Source organism: Rhyacophila brunnea, unplaced genomic scaffold (assembly GCF_057557595.1).
Source record: "Rhyacophila brunnea isolate RB1 unplaced genomic scaffold, BYU_Rbru_1.0 scaffold_142, whole genome shotgun sequence".
Taxonomy (NCBI): Eukaryota; Metazoa; Arthropoda; class Insecta; order Trichoptera; family Rhyacophilidae; genus Rhyacophila; species Rhyacophila brunnea.
This window is the reverse complement of record NW_028232799.1, coordinates 426,625-448,404: the sequence shown is the minus strand read 5'-3', so window position 1 is coordinate 448,404 and position 21,780 is coordinate 426,625. Positions and strand designations below refer to the sequence as shown.

General features: G+C 34.7%; 1 protein-coding gene and 1 long non-coding RNA gene across 5 annotated transcripts; one reads left to right on the top strand and one right to left on the bottom strand.

The window, feature by feature from the left end:
- Window positions 1-4,848: 4,848 nt before the first annotated feature.
- LOC147075517 (uncharacterized) lies at window positions 4,849-8,207 on the top strand. 4 transcript variants are annotated; one of them, XM_085942411.1, is made up of 5 exons: window positions 4,849-5,043; window positions 5,135-5,196; window positions 5,433-5,569; window positions 5,844-6,029; window positions 6,121-8,207. In XM_085942411.1, the coding sequence occupies exons 2-5, from the start codon at window positions 5,145-5,147 to the stop codon at window positions 6,733-6,735; spliced, it is 990 nt and encodes a 329-aa protein (XP_085798537.1). In that variant the 5' UTR covers window positions 4,849-5,043; window positions 5,135-5,144; the 3' UTR covers window positions 6,736-8,207. The 4 variants fall into 4 exon arrangements, with proteins under 4 accessions (XP_085798537.1, XP_085798539.1, XP_085798538.1 ...); XM_085942413.1 differs by having other exon boundaries at window positions 5,010-5,043; window positions 5,135-5,228; window positions 6,121-7,409; XM_085942412.1 differs by lacking the exon at window positions 4,849-5,043 and having other exon boundaries at window positions 5,054-5,196; window positions 6,121-7,409.
- Window positions 8,208-15,834: 7,627 nt separating this feature from the next.
- Window positions 15,835-17,405, bottom strand: LOC147075516 (uncharacterized). The gene is made up of 3 exons (XR_015070008.1): window positions 17,285-17,405; window positions 16,122-16,363; window positions 15,835-15,894 (listed from the first exon to the last, which is right to left on the bottom strand). It is a non-coding gene; the product is annotated as an uncharacterized LOC147075516 (long non-coding RNA).
- Between the last annotated feature and the right edge of the window lie 4,375 nt (window positions 17,406-21,780).

Below are 21,780 nucleotides of genomic sequence, written 5' to 3'. Positions count from 1 at the left end.
TAGGCACTGAAAGAAGTAATTATTATATTTTGTAAACAGTGTAAAACCAGTTTCAGTTCTCGTAACATCCATATAACAATGTATAATAATTATCATCATCATCATCATCATCAGCCTGAATCTATCCACTGCTGGATGAAGGCCTCTTCAAGTTGCTTCCACTTCTCTCGGTCCTGTGCATTGCGTTGCCACGTACTTCCGCAGAACTTTATCATTTCATCGATCCAGCGGCCTCTAGGTCTACCTTGTGGACGTTTTGTACTTCTTGGATACCACTGGATGACTAGATTTGTCCAACGATTGTCTCTTCTTCGAGCTATGTGTCCAGCCCATCTCCATTTAAGGCTTTTAATAAACTCTATTACATCGCAAACCCTTGTCTGCTTCCTTATCCACTCATTCCTCTTTTTGTCCTTTCGCGTTATGCCCAGCATGCACCTCTCCATACCACGTTGTGCTACTCTAAGTTTCTGGATCTCTCTTTTACTTAGGGTCCATGTTTCACACGCATATGTCATCACGGGAAGCACACACTGGTTGAACACTTTGCGCTTTAGGCACAGTGGAAGGTCACTTTTGAAGACATTATTCAGGCGGCCAAAAGCACTCCAGCCTAGCTTTACTCTGCGAACAATTTCATCAAATATACATCCATCTATAGATACTTGTTGTCCCAGATAGATATAGCTTTTCACCTGTTCGAGCTGAGTGCCATTGATGAGGATCTCTTTTTGGCCTGCAAAGCAGTTGAACATGACTTTCGTCTTTGTTACATTTATTTTCAAACCTACTTTGTTGCTTACTTCAGCGAGTTCCTGCATTCTGCTTTGGAGGTCTTCTGAGTTTTGCGAGAAAATTACTATGTCATCGGCAAAGCGCAGATGACACAGGTATTCTCCATTTATGGGGATCCCTTTGTCATTCCAGTCAAGTTGCCTGAATAAGTCTTCAAGGGTAGCTGTAAATAGTTTAGGTGAGATTGTATCACCTTGTCGGACTCCTTTGCTGATAGGAAATCTGCGCGATGGTTTATGGAGATTTACAGATGCTGTTGCGCTACTGTATATATTATTGAAAATATTTATATAGCGTCCAGGGATTTCTTGTTTTCTGAGTGCGTCGAGTATTATATTTAACTATATTTAACATGAATTAGTAGATAACCTAACCTAACCTATAATATCACAGATGTATCGTAGCTGTCAAATTGTATAAACATGTAATTTTTTGAAACAAAGTTTAATATCATCGCAAGTTCCTACATTGTTTGTAAAAAGCAACATATTATTATATTACACGTATCGCTGTTATTGCCAATTTAACGTGTTTGTAAAAGATATCATTTTCCAAAAACTAACCTCGAAATTGCAACTTGAATCGTTGGCATTCTCCTGCTTTATATGAGTGCGAACCTCCGGGCTGTTTGTGTGGCTTGTCTGTGTATCAAATAAAGGCTTGCCTTCTGTATCAGATTGTTCTTCATCACATTCTCGCTTTACATCCATTTTAATTAATTGTAAGTATGCTTGGAACAACGTGACAAACAGGATCCATTTAAGGTATATTAATTTTAGAGAAGTGTTGCCACAACACGTATAAATTATCTAAGGCCAAATTACTGAAAAGCATATTCTAAACAAATACACATTGACAACGTATACGGTTATTTTTAACTTATATATTAAATTAATACAATAAAGTAGAACACATTATTTATTACCTACCCATTGAGTGAAGGATCAAGTATAACAAACAAATTATTAATAGGTAGGTACTTTTAATTTATTGTTTGTAAAAAACCATGGATACTATTCATGGCTTTCTCATAGATAGTTATGCTTACATTACCTATTATAGACAATTTGTGTTTAAATGCTAGAGGATATTGATATTAATTTTGGTCACTTATTTTGATCGACTTCGGTATATTTTGTAGTGAAAAAAAAATTAAAACTCTGTCTGTTCTCGATTTTAATATTTCTAATAGGTATTTCTTGGTAAAAATATTTTGGTATTATAACCCGCACGACCCTCTTACATGTAATTTTCAATCTAAAACAAGGTTACAGAATATAGATGTTTTGATCTGGCAAAGGAAGCTGGCTATTCAGGTTAACCATATCAGTGGATACCAGAAAACCTGGACTGGAATGAGGCTATAATGAAAATGGGCCAAAGTATCACTATAGTAATACGTAAGTAATACCACTCCGATAGGTACAGTTAAGACGTATCTTTTAAATAGGTACGCAAACATGGATACAAAGCAAAGAGATTGGACTCCTTTCTTTTGGACGTCTTTCAATCTTTTTGATACAAAGCGACAATAATAAAATTGTCACTTTGTATTTTTGTCTAAGAAAATAAAATTATTTTATGTAGACCAATCTGACACAGATAAGAAACCTTGGACTTATGTACCAATTATAATAGTGTGCCTCGTAATGCCCAACAGATTAATATTGATAATTCTAGGTGCAATTTTAATGTTATTTATTAAAACTAATTTCCTGTGTTTTTATTGTGTATGCAAAAATATATCAGCGATCAGGAATAATAATAACTATGGTTTAGTTTTTACAAAACATTAAAAAAACCTACGAATGTGTCAAACAAGCGACCACGTAACCTACAATAATGTTTATGTTCTTCTTGTAAATTATTAAATTCTTTTTTGACGTAATAATTGAAAGGTATAATATTAAACAAAGGAACTGTTTATCAAACAACGATTACAGCTCGTAAAAGTACTATAATTTTATCCGAAATACCGTGAACTACTATAATTTCTTGGACTGCGTACTATAAATAATTCGAAAAAATACATGGCAACACTCTCCTGATGTCTATGGTAGATTTGTAGAAGCCATTTTAGTCTATGCCATTGTATATTAACCTATAATAATTCAGCGCACACGTGGTCGTGAAGCTATTGACAGTTTTGATATCAAATACCGTATACAATGGAAGTAAAAACTGAAATAATCGATGAAATATCTGACGAAACGGCGGAGGACATCAGCGACGGTGCATACCAATCGATTGACCTAAATCACTTCAAGAGCAAAAGTCGATTTGACGTGACAGTCAAACAGGAAAATATCGATGACATCAAAAGTATCCCCTTAAAAGAGGTAAGTAGATTCATATTTTGTTAAGGCGAAAGTAAGTATTCACAATTGTGTTAACAAATGCGCATTCAGTTTTTAAAAGAAAGCATGAATATTCTTCAAGGTTACCTACCTAATATATTATTATACTCTTAATTGACACTACAACATGCCATGAGTTTAAATGACAATAGTGTAGTGAAACATTAATGTAATAGTAGAAGTGAAACGATCAAAAATCTATCCATACTTTGAGAAAATATCACAATAATGCATCATACCGTACCAGGAATCAAACTGTTATCACCGAATGAAAGGCTAATATCTTTCGCACAGGACCACGTCTGTTGACAAATGTAGATAATATAATACGACGTATTTGCTAGTAGTATTTCGTATTCGTATATTATAATGTAATCATTAGTTACTTAAAATAATTTTTCTTTGTCGGAATATGACAGCTGTCGGATGTTCAGCTTATCCATTTCCTTCGCATATTTTTGTTCGCAAGCGGTGTGCACACAATATAAACACTAATAACAACCGATAACACGAAGCACGTTTAATTAGTGTTAAGTGACATTCTTGGCATCTTTGCTTTAAATATGTCATATACAGTGATATAGGTACTATTAGATGAGGAGTTCCCATACAAGTGTCATTTTAAAAATGTACCACAAAAGAAGATATTACGAATATCGTCTTATAATATTTCCTTGTAGGTATAATGCGTTAAGACCGTTAACATGGATTCCCGAATTTCACCCGTATTGCCCTGGCTGTAAAACTAAATTTGCGTTTTTGGAATAGTGACCCTAAGGGTTCTGAAACCCAAAGCTTGCAAGCTACCAAAAATTCATGTCTGAGCGGACAGAGCAAGTCGTCATGCGCTGACTATTAGTTAGAGTAAGATGCAAGCTAGATCGGGCTTACTCATAATTATTGCCAGGTCGTTTTCGAGACAAATATTAAGTGAGCTTATATCGAGTTAAGTCCGCTGATATTAAAACAGTAAGTTTTAAACTGGCCGAGTCGCTGAAAATCGGGCGTCATTTTAAGAAGCATATGATTCATCCAGTAGTATATCAATGGTCATATAGCAATCGACCAGGTAGGTTATTGGCATTAATAATTGTTGTATTATGCATTCTACTGAGAAACATATCCGAATATGTTTAACATTTAATTTTATGCTGTGGGTAATTTTTTTCTAAAAATGACTACAAAAATGTGCTTAGTGTTTAAGTACGTGCAAAAAATCGATGGGTATATTATTTTTCATTGCAAACGCTGTAATAATGGGCTATTTTGCTATTTAACACCGTTTTTTTCATAACAAACTATATCCTATTTAAATGGCGAGGGTGGAGATAGGTTATTGACAATGATGTCCCATTGACTACTTTCTTTCAATTAAAAAATATCAATACTTTCTGAGTTGTTATGGTTATTGTTTGGAAATGGATCCCCCCTACTATTTGTCTGTGAGCGTTCACGTGTGTGTAAAGCTGGCTTACATCTTAATTTCACATTAATAACAGTATGACAGCCTTGAGCCGAGCCACACCGGGCGACTCTGGTCTCGAGACCAGACTGATGCATGCAGTTATATGGACCATGCCACACCTGGTCGCCCAGTAGTCGCGCAAGTAATAAAGTCGGGCGATCAGTAAAATCTCGTTTTGCGCTCGGTCTGGTCTCTCTGGAGGGCGATTCATGAATTTAGCATGGCCGACGTGAGTAGTGTGAGTAGTCATAATTGGATAGTGATGCTTCGACAGAAGCACACTGTTCCTTCCTGTGTCCAATAATGCAACCTAATAATTGCCAAAAACGGGCGTACATTTATGATCGCCTAAGAGTTTTTTTGTCTATGCCCACATCTGACAGCTATTTCTCGCGCGCAAAAACTTTCATAAGAACAGATACGTCGGTAAGTCAGATTTGTTTTCAAATATACTGTTTCTTTTATAAAATAATATGTAGAAATCATACTAAAAGTGTATTTATTTATTCCTTTACAGAATTAACAAAATGCCAGCGGCAAATAGCCACCAGATGGAGCAATTGGTAGAATTCATGGAATGTCAGTAGCTACCACGTTTTTATTCAATACTCGTAAGAAATGTAGCCTACTAAAGTTATGCCAACATGTGGAATTAACACAGTTCGAGACATAGCCTGTGTCATTATTATGACATACTTATAATTGTGTAATGACCTCGTTTTATGAGACTAAAAACCAAACCATAACTTACTGTAACTCAAACCAGCTTAACCGCAATGATATGGAATACTATAACATTACCATATTTTCCGTAGTGCATCCAGACCTCGTCGCCGGAAGGCTCACCGGGCAGTTCACCAGCCTCGACATGGAGAGGTTGTGGACAGAACTGTCGGAGCAATTAAATGCTTGTTTGGGCGGTGCTACAAAATCCCACAGACGGTGGAAAAAGGTGATTTACTATTTATTACTAGTATTGGTAAAAATTATTATTTATTTAAATATAATAGACTGTGTCAACAACCTATCCAATATTATTTTACAAAATATCTTACTCTCCACATAAATCCACCATAGGTAGCTATAGATAGCAAGTTCAAGTAAGAAATGTTTTCATAAATTAAACCACATCTTTTGAAAGCATCCCAAATGTCACTGCTGTAAATAGTACTAGATCGTTAGTAATATTGTTGAAATTGAAAATTTCTAATTATTATTGTTTACAGGTATGGCAAGACACGAGGCGGAACACGCGGGCCAAAATGGCCAAAATCCTGATCTCCCAGAGGAAGACAGGAGGCGGCCCGCCCTGTAGAATCCGGCTGTCTGCTCTCCAGCAGCGAATTATGGCTCTAATAGTGCCATTTACAGTTACTGGGGAGCAAGGTAGACAGGGCAATTACACTGGGGGGGTAGGTCATTCATGTAATTCTATATTGATTAACAGTATAAAAGGGTTCACCCGTCGCACGTTTACTTATGGTGATAACATTTAATTCACAGGTACCACAGGAAATTTTGGGTCGCGTCTGTGTCAACGTCGCATCAACGTCGGAGCCCCAGCGGTGGATCATCCAACCCAGCACCAGCAGCATGGAGGTGGCACTCACCGCAACCCCTCTTACTGTACCTACTACAGCATATTCTGAATCATCATCAGATGCAGATATGATGACAACCCCCGAATGTGCAATTTCTGCGACACCACGGCTCACGGCTCAAACTGTTGCACTGGAAGACAGTGCTGCTTTCACAAGAGCCCATGCTGCTACAAGTGAAGGCAGTGCTGTCTTCCCAGCAACAGTGAGAGCCCACAGGCTCTCGTTGTCACAAACTTCTGTGGCAACGCAGACAATGGGTCCGGTGCCCGTGTTGAATGCCGCCGTAGAGTTGCTGACCATCAACGTTGCTGCGCTCAGGTCTGACATGGTGGCTCTCGGCATTGCAACCAGGTCAGACACGCAGGCTCTGATCATTGCAGCCAAGTCAGAGACTGCGGCTCTGATCGGTGCAGCCAAGTCAGAGACTGCGGCTCTGATCGGTGCAGCCAAGTCAGAGTTGAGCGCACTAATATTAATGCTAGGTGCAAAAATTGACAATCTCGGCTATGCACCGTAATCGCTTCTTTGGGGTGGTTGTTGCTATTTCGGGGGTTTCACTGAATCATAATTACCGTGTTGAGCCGAATATAAAATAAAATTTTACAGCATCGTGTATATCAGTATAAGTGATCCTTGTTACATTTTAAACGATGTGTTGATTTCACCTGTTGACAATTACAATCAACTGTGAAACATTATTTTATATTTGTCTCAAAACAGTTTTTTCATGTAAATACTCAAAAGAAATCTATTTCAAAGTATACATTCATGTCAGTATCCTTATGAAAAACCAATAATTTGTCTAGTTCTGTTTCAATGCAGTGATTTATTTAAATGGAATTGTTTAATGAGTATTTATGTGTGTCTGCATCTGTGATTTTTCCAGCCTTATATTGTTTGTTATTATTATAATAAGTGTCTTGAAAATTTGCAAATTTTATGCAAACCTATATTAAATTTCATATTTTGTGCGTATAATTACTATGTATAATTAGTCTATAAAATATTTCTAAGGAATTGTTTAAAGAGTGTTTATGTGTGCCAGCATAGTGTATTTTGTTTGATATTATAATAAGTATCTTGAAAATGCAAATTTTACGCAAAACTATATTAAATTTAGTGAATTGTGCTATTGATTGTGTACATAAATCATTTTTTGAGACAGGATGAAATAAAATTCCAAAGTATATGAAATAATCATTTTTTTTATTGCTTTCATATTTCACAAGAATATTCAAATATTCTAATATTAACATAGAGTAACAGAATCATAGTTTTGATTTTTAAGTATGTGTCCGATGCATATCGGCGTCAAGATATGAAAACCTCATAACTTCACAGTTTTTTTACTTATTTTATTTTTGATGAGCTATTGAGGCGTCTTAACTCATGTGGTATTTATTTATAGTTACTGATAGATACTTCGCTGCCTTATTTCCAGGTTATTCTATATCACATTTTTTAGCAAAATGGCTTTTTGATTGATTCGAAGTGACATAGAACAACCTGGAACTGATAAGATACTTGATAGATATCAACACGCTCTATCGTCTGGTAAAACAAGCGTCGTCAAATTCATTATAATTCCTCCATAATTTTATGATATCACTACGTGTTAAGTCGATATTGAATATATTATTCCTGGAAAAACGCTATAAATAACTATAACGCTTTTGTAAATCAATATCTATACTGGCAAAACACGATAAGTCAACTAAAGATTATTTGCCAGTAGAGATTGGCGCGTGTTCGCATTGACCAAGTCATATTGGGCGGTCATTTAAGTTTAAGACAATGCCTGTGTATAGTTTGGTATGTCGTGGAACTAGTACTAAAAAATTGTTTTTTATTTGTATTAATAAAGTACACTGATATTAAATCGCCATGATTTAAATAATGTGAACATTCCTGTAATTGTAATATTTAACCATTTATGTACCTATTTTGGTTTTCATAAATAATTTTTTTGATAAATAAATGGTTTTATACAAATACAAACATCTTTTTTCATAATTGTTGAAATATCCGACAAACTGTTTTTATATTCCCACATTAATTCCAAATTTCCGCTGGACAAAGACGCTATGTGATGCCATTTTACAAACAAACAAGTAAAACTATGTGTTAATATAACAGAAAAGGTTCACTGTTACATCCTTAATCGTAATCATAAACCATTGATGAATCATATAAACTAGTTGTCCTAACAATTTGTGGTTGATTGTATTTAACCTTTAATCCTAGAAGCCAGTTATCCATAAAGATTACAATGGAATTTATGATTCGCTATTTACATGGATATTTTTTATCCAATTTTGCTTAACCAGATGGCTGCTAAGAACGTCTTAAGACGCGCACTTTTCCGAGAACGCCTTGGACGTACCGCTTTAAACGGGATTTCACTAATGTAAATCAATTATTTTAAACATACAAATATGTTGAACACACAACGGCGTATATTGGGAATTATATGGGGATTATGAATTCTCCTATATTGAGTTTCATTTTTATTTTTCCATTTTCTTCTTTCGTCCATTAAAGACAGAATCTCATCTGTCATCCATTTTTGCTTCTTAGCTGTTCTTTTATATTCTAATTGATTATTAGATATGGAGGAGAACACATCTTTTATCCTGTCCCACTTGTCTGTTATGTCAGAGGATGTAATGACTGAAGTTTTTATTCTTCTATAACATCATCATCTTTGTCGGCAGTTGGAGCGTACACCTGTATTATATTAACACTAGCTGACCCGGCGAACTTCGTACCGCCTCAGAATCAATAATCTTGTGTTAACTTATTAGCTGCATTAAATTCCGTTTTTTATTAAGTTAAAATGAATTAAGTTCAATAAGTTTGCCAAAATCAAATCAAAATGAAATAGATTACATAGTTTTGGTTGGTTCAGATTTCGAAGCATAATGATTACCGAGCCAACCTTCAGTTGTAAATATGTCGGTTTTTCAGTCGTTTGAAGGTTTAATGGCAACGGTTTATCGCTTTGGCAAATCGAAAAGAAACTGGTCAATGTTGTCGCTGGAGGTGTTTCAGCACGTTGAGCAACATTCGATGCGTTAAAATAAACTCGTTGACCATTCTCCAGATGCACCGCCAAATGTACAGCAGTGGGATGACGTTCATGAATGGGGAATGAGAAACTACGCCAAATCACTTCATTGCAGCTCATATATCGACCAACTTGATAGTGCGTGATTTCATCGTTGGTATTGGGAGTTTGAACGCCAAAAACCACAATATCGCTGCCATTGGTGACATATTTGCAGATGTATTTGATGGACTTCACTGAATTGCAAAACTCTACGTTGCAATGCGCCTTGAATGTTTTGGAAAGAAGTGGCGAATACGGAACAATCCAAGTGTTGTCAACCACGATATCGTTTCCTTTCACTTTCGTTGTGATAGTTCTACCGTTATCATCAGGTGATCGACGCTGATACAGTGGATAACCATCGTTGGCGGTGATAGTCTCCGCCGTCAAATTTCGTGGATAACGCTTGGAACACTTGCCGTCGACCATGCACGGTGATTGGGGGCTGATGGCGCCACACGGTCCGTGAATCATGTTAGTACTTACAACATTATGCAAGTCTGGATTGGTTTCGGGATCAGGAATCTCGGCACATATGATGTCATCTATTTGGTCTGGTCGAATTCTTTCGACTAACCAAATAAGAAAGTGTGCATGCGGCAAGCCTCGTTTTTTTACCGAATTCTGACTGCGGGACTTCCATTTTGGGGGCGTAAAATAACCTAAAATATGTTAATAACATCATATTTAATCAGTATTTACCCGTCAACATTGCGATATAAAACGTACGTAGATAATTAAAAGAAAGAAACGTCTCCATTATTAGAATATTCAATACAAGATACAACAATATTTTACAGACAAACTATTACAAAATCACAATAAACACCTCCTTAAATGAGAATTGAAACACGAAATAATAATTTTAGCGGTAATATGTAGTAATAAATGGTAAATGTATAACAATTTATTAACAGCTTTCTCCAATATTACGTATGATACGAATTGAAAATCTGACGTTTATTATGTCAAACGGAAAGTTGCGAGCGCCTCTACCGTCAAAGCATGTGTACTACCAAAGCCTGGCCTAGTGACATCCAGCGGAGGTCCATTTACCTGGATCACCCAATGTTAAAACTCCAACTTTTTTGGGTGCATTTGTTTGTGCATCGTTAGTGCACGTTTGTGCACAATTTTTTTTCGTTTGTGCACATATAATAACAGAAAAATTCCAATTTCAAATTGGGTGTTCCAGCTAAACGTTGGGTCACCCAATGTTGAAATTTCAACTTTTTTTGTGTGCATTCGTTTGTGCATCGTTAGTGCACGTTTGTGCACGCGTTTCTTTCGTTTGTGCACTCACATTAAGGGGGTTATTCGGATTTCAATTTGGGTGACCCAGCTAAATGCTGGATACTTGTGTCACTAAACTTAGATTTTTTTCAAAATTTAAATTGTAAACACTAGTGCGTTGATAGTGAACGTTAGTGCACGATTTTTTTTTGCCTTTTCATCTGTATTCAGCGCGCTATTTAGTTTTTAAGTTTGTATGCAAAACCTGACTGCGTGGGTTTAAAAATATTTTTTTTAGTGAAATCTCTTGTCGCATAGCTAATGCGCAATTCTGCATACTTTTTTAATTTTTTTCTCATATAGTGCATGAGATATTTGATATGAAATATTTGATGAACGTTAAGTCGAACCACCCAACAAACTTTTTTAACTTTTTATTAGGCCATCAATTTGTCTATTATTGGTTTACGTTTCTGCACGTGCTTTTTTGGATTTCGAGATTATATCTTGAGAGATATTATTTTTTTTAATTTAGTGACTTGATACTTGAACCGTTAAATTTACCTTAAAATTGTTTTGTTAAGTGCATACGATTACATATATTTTTTTTTACTTTTGACATGATTTTAAAATTTTTTATCTTTTACATTAAGCTATAAATTTGATTTTGAATGGCCGTCAAGTTTTAACATCGAACATTTTTTTTTCACATTTTTTAAATGCACAGCTTTGAGTAATTTAATTACATGATTTTTCATGTATTTTGTATTGTTTTTTCATGTAAATTACGTGAAAAATTCTCATTTTTCCAATTTCACTAAGTACCTCGTCAAAATATCCCGAACAAAAACAACCGCATCCGCATGGATGGTCTGGTCAAAAGAGTTTCGCAAAACAGCCAATACGACTTCTATCTATTTTCCATTTATAAATAATCCATGATAATCAACATCTTCGTGCTTCAATTTGGAAAGCACCTGTATATATTTTTATTGGTGCGTCGTCAAAATATACTTTGCGAAGCCATTCGCAACAGTCATAACTGTCACCAAAAACTGTTTCACCACTCCAATGTCACAATATTATACTATTTATCTTACAAATTATTGATGGCTTTCACTGTATCTTTAGACCTCGTGCGTTCATAAATGTTTCGTTATGCATTAATTTATGACGAGCAAGCTTTATATCCAACGCTAGTTAGGTACTTTAAAAATCCCAATTTTAAGACATTAATGAGACAACCAATAAACAAAATTATAATTAGTTATTATCCACCTTATCGTTTCGAATGACAGCATAAGAATCATGTATAATTAATAATTATTAAATATTAGTATTTTGTCAAATATTGTCTATGAATATAAGTATATTAAGTTTGTTGTCGTTGCCTATCATACGTCAAAATCATCTGTCACATGAGATGCGCCTTTCATGTTTAGGGTACTGGAAATACTATTTAATAAAACAATGCAAAGTCAGAATGAAAATAATATATTGACGTGCTCTGATAAACTAGAAGGAGTTAAGACAAGGATCTCTACAAATGTTTCAATGGACCTACCAGACCACCATTAAAAACAAGCAATTAATTTTGGATCCGTCTCAAAAACAACTAACTTTGCTGCAAAAGAAATTTCATCATTACATTCATACAATCAATATGACTGGATTCGAAACCGTTTCGCAACCAATGCCGGAAATTCTATAGAACCGCTTTCTCTATAAATTTGAGAGGAATTAGTTGAATTGGGAAACGATGGGACTCTAAAAACTGAATTTTGCCGATGTTCCATTGGCTATTTTCTGGATTTCGGTTAAAAAAGAATATTCTTGGATTTCCGAAGAGGCTGTTGCAGTTCAGCTACCGTATCTACGAAGAATGTGTGCAAAAGTTTTTCAACTCAACTTATAATTAAAAATTTCGAGAATGTAGTATAACCAAGAACTTCGGGTTGTTCTTTAAAATATCAAGTCAAAAAATACACAGGGTGGGGGACTGATAGGCCTCTAGCCTGAGGGACCAGGCTCAGGGGTGGGACTGCGTGGCAGGTCAACCAGATAAGAAAGATAAACACAAATTACTAATTTGCTCACATATTAAAAAGAGTCGACTGCAGCGCTATTTTACTACGCTGGTAAACATTCGATTGTAGGTTACAATAATTATTTATTATTATTGTGTCAATATTCGACAAACAAATATTCTTAACCAGACAACTAACCATAATTCAAGTGGATGTATTAATAAATACAAACATTCAATACCATTAATTTTACCTCAAACACCATTTTAAAAACTCTATTTTAGAGTATCACACTGTCTTTAACCTTAGCGATAGGTAGGAGGGGCAAATATCCTAGTCTGTGGTCCCCCTTCAGGATGTGGGGTCCATGTTTTGGTGTATAAATTGTTTTACATGTGGTGTGTCACTGTCTTCTGCGAAAACCTGTGGTGTGTCTTGGGTGAGAAAAGGTTGCGGGGCACTGATTTACGTATGTAATAACCGGTATCGGTGCAAGTCGGTTTACAGGAAGCCAGGCGGGAACCGCGCCAATTTTCATTGCTGATTTTGGCAAAATTCATGAATACAAAAATGAAAACCTAACCTAACAAATAATCCAGTAGGTACCTATACCAGCTATTTTCAAAATTTGTTTGCCGCTGGCTTCCTATATACCGACAAGAACAACATACCTACCTACCTGCACTGTTTGAAAACACCTCAGAAACATTGGTACTTGAAAAAATATGACACCTGACAGGATTCGAACCTGTATACATCGAATTCTGGCCGATGTGCTTTACCAATTTAGTCACCAGTATTATATCCAATTACGACATAACTAGCCGTAATGTGACTGAAGCTTTTTACAAATTATGCTAGTATTATTGACCTTTGCGGCTTGGTCAGAATACAATGGGACACAGCTTCCAGCGGTTCCATTATTCGAGCAGATGTTTTAAAATTGTGTATGTTCATAAAGAATGTCACCCTCACAAATATTGTGATATAGTATATTCTATAAGATCCCTTTAGAGCACAGTGTAATTAGTAATGTAATGCTTTCTGCGAATATTATTTAATAATATTTTATAACTTAACAGCTGAGCAAAGGAAAGGGTGAAAAAATGAAATTACATTTATCATAAAACATCAATTATTTATTAAAATACTTAAAACTACCTATCTATTAAAAATCATCAATCCAAGAGGTACTTAACTGGGTGGTCGACTTAAACTTAAAAATGTAAGGAGGTGTAACATGTAATTTCTTTGCTTGGTCTAAATATATTACAATAAATCATCAATGTTATAAAGGAAAAAATCAATGTGGGTAGGTAGTTACATAGGTAAGTATTAAAAGTAATAAACTTCTGTGACCAATCAAAACGTGGGCGGACATTCTTCTCAGGATGAGCACCATGGTGTAGAGTAGAGAGCCGTTACACGGCCCAACTCATCTGGCTCGTAGCAAAGCTATATTGGCTTCCTGGAGTCGATTCGCATACGACACTGCTCGGGCCATGTAAATCAAATCATCCATATTATGGTGAGCGTGAAATTTGTTCAAACAATTCTCATACTGCAAACAAAAAAGCATTGATAAGATTAAGCAAACGTGTACAGAAATAACACAGAAATAAACAGAATATTACTTAAAGTATTTGCTGTATAAACGTATACTACGTAGTCAACAATTTATTGTTTTTACATTTCATTGCTTGTTTGACCATTAGATGAGTGAGCAGCACATTGCATAGAAAGCCTTGGGGCATAGATAGCAGTGGTGAAGGGTGGAGGTAGGCTGTTAAGAACTGCCATAAATAGTGCACATTAAACTTTGATATGATAAATATACATACATTCTCTGAATCCCCTCGATAAAATTATATACATCTGCTCGAGGCCAAAGTGGGGCAGGACAAATGCAGAAAGCGCAAACTGCGTAGCCTGGTCGTGGTGTCTCGTGCAAGTTAGTAACAGCTCTCCGCACACAACCCCTGATTCTCTGTGTTGTGGAACGCTCGCAGAGTCAGGTACTGGACTTGGATTGCAATCCTGAAAACAAATAACAAAACAACTGAATGAACTGAACTGAGAAAAATTTTCACCCTGCTGAATTAAGTGGATACACAAGGAGATTTAAATACTATTATGATTACTAGATAGATGGAGCAACGAGATCTTTTTAAAATTTATGTAGAAAGAATTTTATTCTTTTCCTCATAAATTTCATACTCATGTGATATATGAAATTTACATTATGTATGTAATTTTATTAATCAGACATTATTATAGGTTCATATAATTTCTTCATGTTTTCTTTACAGAGATTAAATGGTCCACATGCTGAGCGTAGGTTAAAATGAAGCTTTTATGGTATATTCAGAGCATAACCCTGGACATTAATAAGACGTTTTAGATAATCAATTTATATAATTTTGAAGCCTTATTATCCTCTATATTTATTTTAAACATTTGATGACTGTATAAAGAATTTTTATTACATAAAATAGTATTCTTTTAAACTTCTCGCTCCAATGTTTTAGAATATAGTCAAATTTCGGTACATCCGTGTGCAGTGGTGTTAATATTTTTAAGATTCATTAATTTTTAAACGCATTTACAAAACCATTAGTAAAATTAATGTTAACATTATATTATAGTGACATATTTACGATAAAAAAATATATTTAATAATCTTTGTGATTTATATCTTGATTAATATACTGAATTTTATTATTAAAAAATTGACACGATTAACACATTTAAAGATAATTCTAAAGATACTTATTATAAGCTATGTCTTTCACAATTCAAATATAATAAACATCCTACGAATAATGTTTGAATTACAATAATTATTGACCTAGGAATAAGGTACTTAGTATTTTTTTGAAATACGCCATTTCTATTGGCATTTCCCAATGGTTAAGCTACAACATACGGCCGTAGCCATAAATTGACAAACGATAAATGAAGTAGGGAGTAAGATCATGGTAACGCGCGTGTTTGAACATGTACCGATTTAAAAAAATATTTTTTTTTTGGTTAGGTTAGATTATGGTTACAATGTAAGTATCCCAAACCTTGCTTTATCCTGATTATTTAGCTTTATAAAGCAATGGCCCATGCCGAAACGGAGAACAGCCAGGCTGTTGGAGTTGGTTTTCAGAGTTTCCCTGTAGAAGCCGAGAGCGCTGCGGTAGTCTTTTTTATTAAAAGCGATGTACACTTTCCATTTAACACAAAATTGAATTGAGCATGCGCCATCCACCACTTTATTACCCTCCAACAAGCACAAGTATGCTCGGCCCAAAAGATGATTCTGCAAAAAAAAAAATGCAGCTGTAGGTACAGCATTTATGCCAGTAAATAAATTTGGCTGTTGTATAATGAAAAATCAGTTGTTTTCATTTTGTTTTTCCAAGTCATGTTGTGAATGGATTGAACTTGTAAATTGTAAAGTTCACTTCATATTATTAAATATACTTAAATAAATTTGAACAAAATTTGACTAGGTTGAATAAAATAGGTAATGAAAGTGGGTCTTACATGATCGTACTTGATGATTTTGTCGGCAGTGGTGTATACGTTTGTGGCTTTGGTGAACAGATCCCGTTTCATGTTTTAATTCTTTTCATGGTTAGCTTCCTGCACGCAGTATGCGGCGAGCATGTCCAGGCACCGCATCTGATCTTCCTCTGAGTTAGAATAATCGATGTTGGCCGCGGTTAGTGCAGCCCGCATTCAAGATTTTGATGAAGTCATCAGTTCTTTTTGTTTACGTACGGCACCTGTATAGAATACAAACATTTATACTTATGAGAATACGCAATTTGATAAAATAAAAGGACCCTCGTAAACGATGCCAATAGAAATCAAGATCCGACAGGTCTCATCCATTCATTCAAATATCATTCTCTCTGGACATAAAAATGTGGATAAATGTGGTTGAAAAATTAACCCTGCCTACATTGCAATAAGGGTTATTGTTGTACAAGATTTCTTTCCAAAACGCTAATATATATAGGTATATTATATTGTAGCAAGTAGTTAAATATTAACTTTACCCACATTGCAAAAAAAGGATTATTCAAGATTTTTGAAAGATGTCTTTGACCTATTCTGCAAAACTTGCCCACTTTAATATTGTGATTTTGTATGAAACGGTGTATTATCATGGTACTTATATCAATGTATACAAACGAGTAAGTTTTAATACCCGCTCGGTTATTGTAACTTGGTTTCTATGGGGCACTATTTTTTTCAAAAAGTTTGAAACGTCATATGATGAGCAAGGTCTTTTTTCATTGAGGCATGACCATAATAGATTAAATTGGACTAGAAATCATGCATTCTTGCACGCCAATCGAGGTATCGGGAAGATTCTACAGGTGTCACTCTTAGCACAGCTATGAAAAACGCCCAACGTTCGGTACACTATGGTATACGCTCGACTATGTGTGTCGAGACGTGGTGGTTGGCGATGGAGAAAAGCAAACACCAGAGAGTAATCATTACCCATAAAATTGATTAAAAAAGTATTCATTTAGTTATTTAGTATAATATTAAGTAATATGCCTACTCAAAAGAGTTCGCCATCCCGATTATAATTGATAGTTTTTTTTCTACAATAGACTGTTTTCCCTAGGAAATTGATGGTGACATTCTAACTTCATTACATTCCATGCGTAAAATCTAAATTTACTACGTACGCCAACATTGACCCAGATGATAAATGGGATCTCTCTAGGCGAAGAATTTATTAGTATTTTTTTCATCTCATGCGGTAGGTAATATTTGTTCAGGATCGAACTTCGATCACCTGAAAATAATTTAGATTAGGCAAACGACATTGGTTAGGTACGTTAATCACATGTCATAAAATGAAGTAAAATCACATCACAAAACTTTTGCTAGTTCAATGTAATAATTATAACGAAACTAAACATTCAAAACGATACATTATGTTAAAGGTTTATCTTTACACTATTACCAAAAATCAAAATGTTTCGAAGTCGCATGACCTAGCACCGGCGGTAGGTACGAGGAGCTAAAGAGTGACGTCATTACATTTTAAGCATACGCATTACGCATTGCGAGTTCAGTACCTACCCATGTTATGGGAATTCACCGTCATCGAGCTGCATTGAGAAAACGAAACTTGGGATGCCCCGTAAGGAATTATTGTTTTGCCGTAATCTATTTTCACATTGCTGCAGAATTCATATATAATAATTTTCTTATAATGAATAATCGTCAACTTAACCCTTTGTCTGCTGTACGGTAAAACGATACGCTACGGCGTACGCCAATCGATGTATGAAGCTTCTCTAAGCAACATAGAAAAATAATGAATCACTTCAGCGGGGCTTATAAAATTTGTATCAAAAATACGACTTGGAAGTTAAAGGCTTAAAATAGTATACGATCACTTCGTTATAGTTTTTACGATCTGCTATCACATAAACAGTAAAAAATAATGATTTATATTATAACACAGCATAATAATATTATTAATTATTAATGATTTGCTGTATTTTTTACGTAACAACGATATATGTAGCTTACTGATTGTTTATCTTTTTACACAAAACTGCAACACCGCATGCAACTTTAGTGAAGTTGATATGCCTAAAAAATGTGTGCATTTTTTTTAACAGTCATGGGATAATAATGATATTATCATGGGAAAAATGACTCTGTTTTGTACAGAATACTATAAGAAGAAACACCGCTAGATTAAAAACTCAGGTTAAATGGACGAGGCTCAAAAACAGCAGTTAATAAAATTGACAAAGCTCCAATTTCTACAAATATTTAACTACGTATCTATTTCATCACACTATTTCTCATTGTGGAAGGAAACAAGCCCTACTATTCGATATTTGCCCGGTGACATTACAAGTACGTTTATGCATCAAGACTTCATATCAAAAGATACGCATCTCAACTGGTCACAATATGACGTTTATAGAAATCTAATCAAAGAAATTTAATGAAGATAGGTACCGACCTACATTTTTTACTAAATTGGGACATGAGGGATATGAGTAGGTAGGTACATATCTAGTGTGAACAATAATATTCACTTCATTTTCAAGAACACGAGAAAAATGATTCTTTGGATGTAATTCTAGATTGCGACATTTGCGTTTCATACAAAACGCATAGGTGGGTAGGAGTAAAGAAAAGTTGATTAAATGGTTGATTAGCACGTTTTATGCCTTTTTCGCTCTCAAGCGTGACTTCAAAAATATTACCAACTGATCGGTGCGAAACAAACATTTGACGTTATCTGCTTTCTTATATTATATTTTATAATAAACTCAAACAACATTCATGCCGAAGAGACCACTCTTAAATGGTTCCATGAATAAACAGAACTTAAGAAAAAAAACGGTGACAAAACAGAGCAGCGATAAACAGAACTATGACATTTCAGGAGAAATATAACTTTTAATAGGTATTTAAAATTGTCGTAGCAACACAGGTTTTCAATACGCCGTAATAAATCAAATTAAATATGAGTACTTATATTATAATATAGGTAGGTAACTATTCTATCCATACATATACTGCATTCCTAATTGCTGAAAGGAGGACTCAACTCGGTGTTGTCGGCAAGTTAGGTACCCAGCCAAAGCTGACTGGAAGAACGAAATAATGAGTTTAATAATTCTGTGAAGATAAAGAAAACAGGAAGATCGTCTCTCTTCTAATTATAGCAAGGAATCAATCATTTTGAGGCTGCTGTTGAGAGATGTCCCATGACTACAAATTGTTATAAAGGTTTTTGCAACGCCATTTTTTCATTGTACCTAGTCACCCAAGCATTTCGAACCTATAATATACCTAGACGAAATAATATATCTTGCCAGCGATTATTATTAACCAATGCCCGTACAGGTCACATTGAAGTTAAAAAAATATATGATAGGTAGGTAACTACCTACCATTAGTAATCGAGTGACAATAGTTGTGCATGTGTTGTCATTTTTGAGGTTTTTACGCCGAATATGTATAATATGTACATATTTCTTTTATAAGTATTTAATTAATACATAGATAGGGTGACTTTTATATATGAAAATTGGCCATAGTATAGTAGTTGGCCGTTTCAACTTTTAGTTGATAAAATAAGGTGTCAGTAATTATTTTATTACGTCGTCTGTTGATATATGTATAGCTTGGTCTCCATTTTCACACAGAACAACTTGAACCAAAATTATTCCCTGTGATTTTTTTAGAAAAGTTATTGGTGAAGAAAAATAATACGAAAACTTCAATATGATAAACACTAGAAAGGCTGTGAAGACACCGCTAAAATTTATAACTTGTTTCAATATTGTGGAGTTATTTTTCGGGTTCTGTAGACCTACTAATTTTGGGTCCCGGACCTGTAGCCCTTTTTGTAAATTCAGCCCTGCTTGTAAGAGTAAATAATTACAAATTTGGAACACATCTGAAATCCGAACAGCCTATATTATATTATAGACCTTATATATGACTAATCGTTAATAAATAACATAACATATTCTCACGAATCAGTTCTTACAACTTTAAAAACTATATACTCGTACCTACATGCAATATTATCTCAATAACATGAAACGGAACGCAATTTTCAAAGAATCCACGAGCCGGAACGATATCTTTTAGAATTTCACGAAAAGGAACGGCGCTCCGGCGCGTTCCGGTCTATTTCGAGCCCTGGTTTGGTTGTATATTTAATGATGCCAATGTATAATTTAGACCAGTAGTCCTCAGAAAGTTTTCTGGGGGTCCGCGATTTTTTGGCATCCAAATGTTTATGCTAAAATTTTAATAAAAACCTGTGCAACTGTAAGTATTTGAGCATTGTGTTTTTGTCCTTAAAATATATTAATTGTTTTACGTGACGAAATTAACTGCTATCATACGTTATTATAATATATTATAAATAATATGTTTTCCTTATACGTTAGCGGTGCGTAATACGTTTCTAATAATTTCAGTAATCCGCAGCTGTAAAAAGGTTTAGAAACACTGATTTCGACCATTTTAAGGGACAAATGGACATTTTAAACATAGTATGGAAGTTTAAGTCCGAAATTTGAATACCTGAATTGAAAACTATTTCAGTCAATCAAATAATTTAGATGGCTAAAATACCTTGTTCAGCAAGAAAAGAAAAAATACCTACGCCAGAAGTGAAAGGAATCTGACAAAATTACTGAAAAATATGTGTTTACAATAGACCTACGATGCGTTTTGATATATTATCCAAAATCTAATGTGTCCAGCGCATATTTTAAAACAAAACTTGCCATTCATAATTTTACTCTCTGCAACCAAAAACGATTGATGGTCTTTGCAATGTTTTGATTGAAGTCGAAAGTGGGCTTACTGCAAATTAGCTTTCCAGTGTAATATGTCAATAATTTACTCTTCCTCTTCTGCCTCTTTCTACGACGACGACGACGACTATAAAACCACTATTCTGTATAGTGATGGAGCAGGGAAAAAAACCATTAAAAAATTTAGTACTCACCAATGCTTTATTAAATTTAAATTGCAATGCCACGTGCAGTGCACCAACGTACAGTAAAAAAAAGGAGAAGGACCATACTCAAATTGAGGTTGAACGATTCGCTCTGTAATTGAAATGAGGCTGAGAAATAAAAAAAACGTGTTCATGCTGATTATGTAAATGCGTTTAAAGAAGCCAGGAAAACCCTAAGCCATACCATGTCACATATTTATGCCATCATTTTAATAAAAAAAATATTGGTATTAGATTTTACAAATCCATAGGTACGACCAGGAAGAAAACTAATGACTTATATTCGAGCACTGCAATATAATGGATCTAATAAATGGAAATATTAATTTCAAACTGCGTTTTAGTGAAGAATAGCAAGAGCTCCCTATACGAATAAATTAAAGTACTATTATGCAACCAAAATTCTTTGCAGCCTCCCCTCAACTGTATCAAGAAAGGCATGAAATAAAATAAAATAAGTAAGAATACCTTCAGTTCTTTTAAACAAGTATGGTGGCAGATTATCACTTATTTTATAATAATCTGTCAGTTGAAAGCTAACTCGAAAATTAAAATGAATTAAATATTATTTCGTTCATTTATGTGATGCTTATTACCCCTATTTATGCAATTTTATTGAATTTTCCAACATAATGTAGACAAGCAATAGATACTGTAAAACTTGGT

Bases quoted from the DNA above. Each gene is read 5' to 3' on its own strand.
- LOC147075517 (XM_085942410.1), top strand. From the start codon at position 5,327: ATGACCTCGTTTTATGAGACTAAAAACCAAACCATAACTTACTGTAAC. The intron at 5,570-5,843 runs GTGATTTACTAT...TATTGTTTACAG, and splicing joins CCCACAGACGGTGGAAAAAG to GTATGGCAAGACACGAGGCG. The intron at 6,030-6,120 runs GTAGGTCATTCA...TTTAATTCACAG, and splicing joins AGGGCAATTACACTGGGGGG to GTACCACAGGAAATTTTGGG.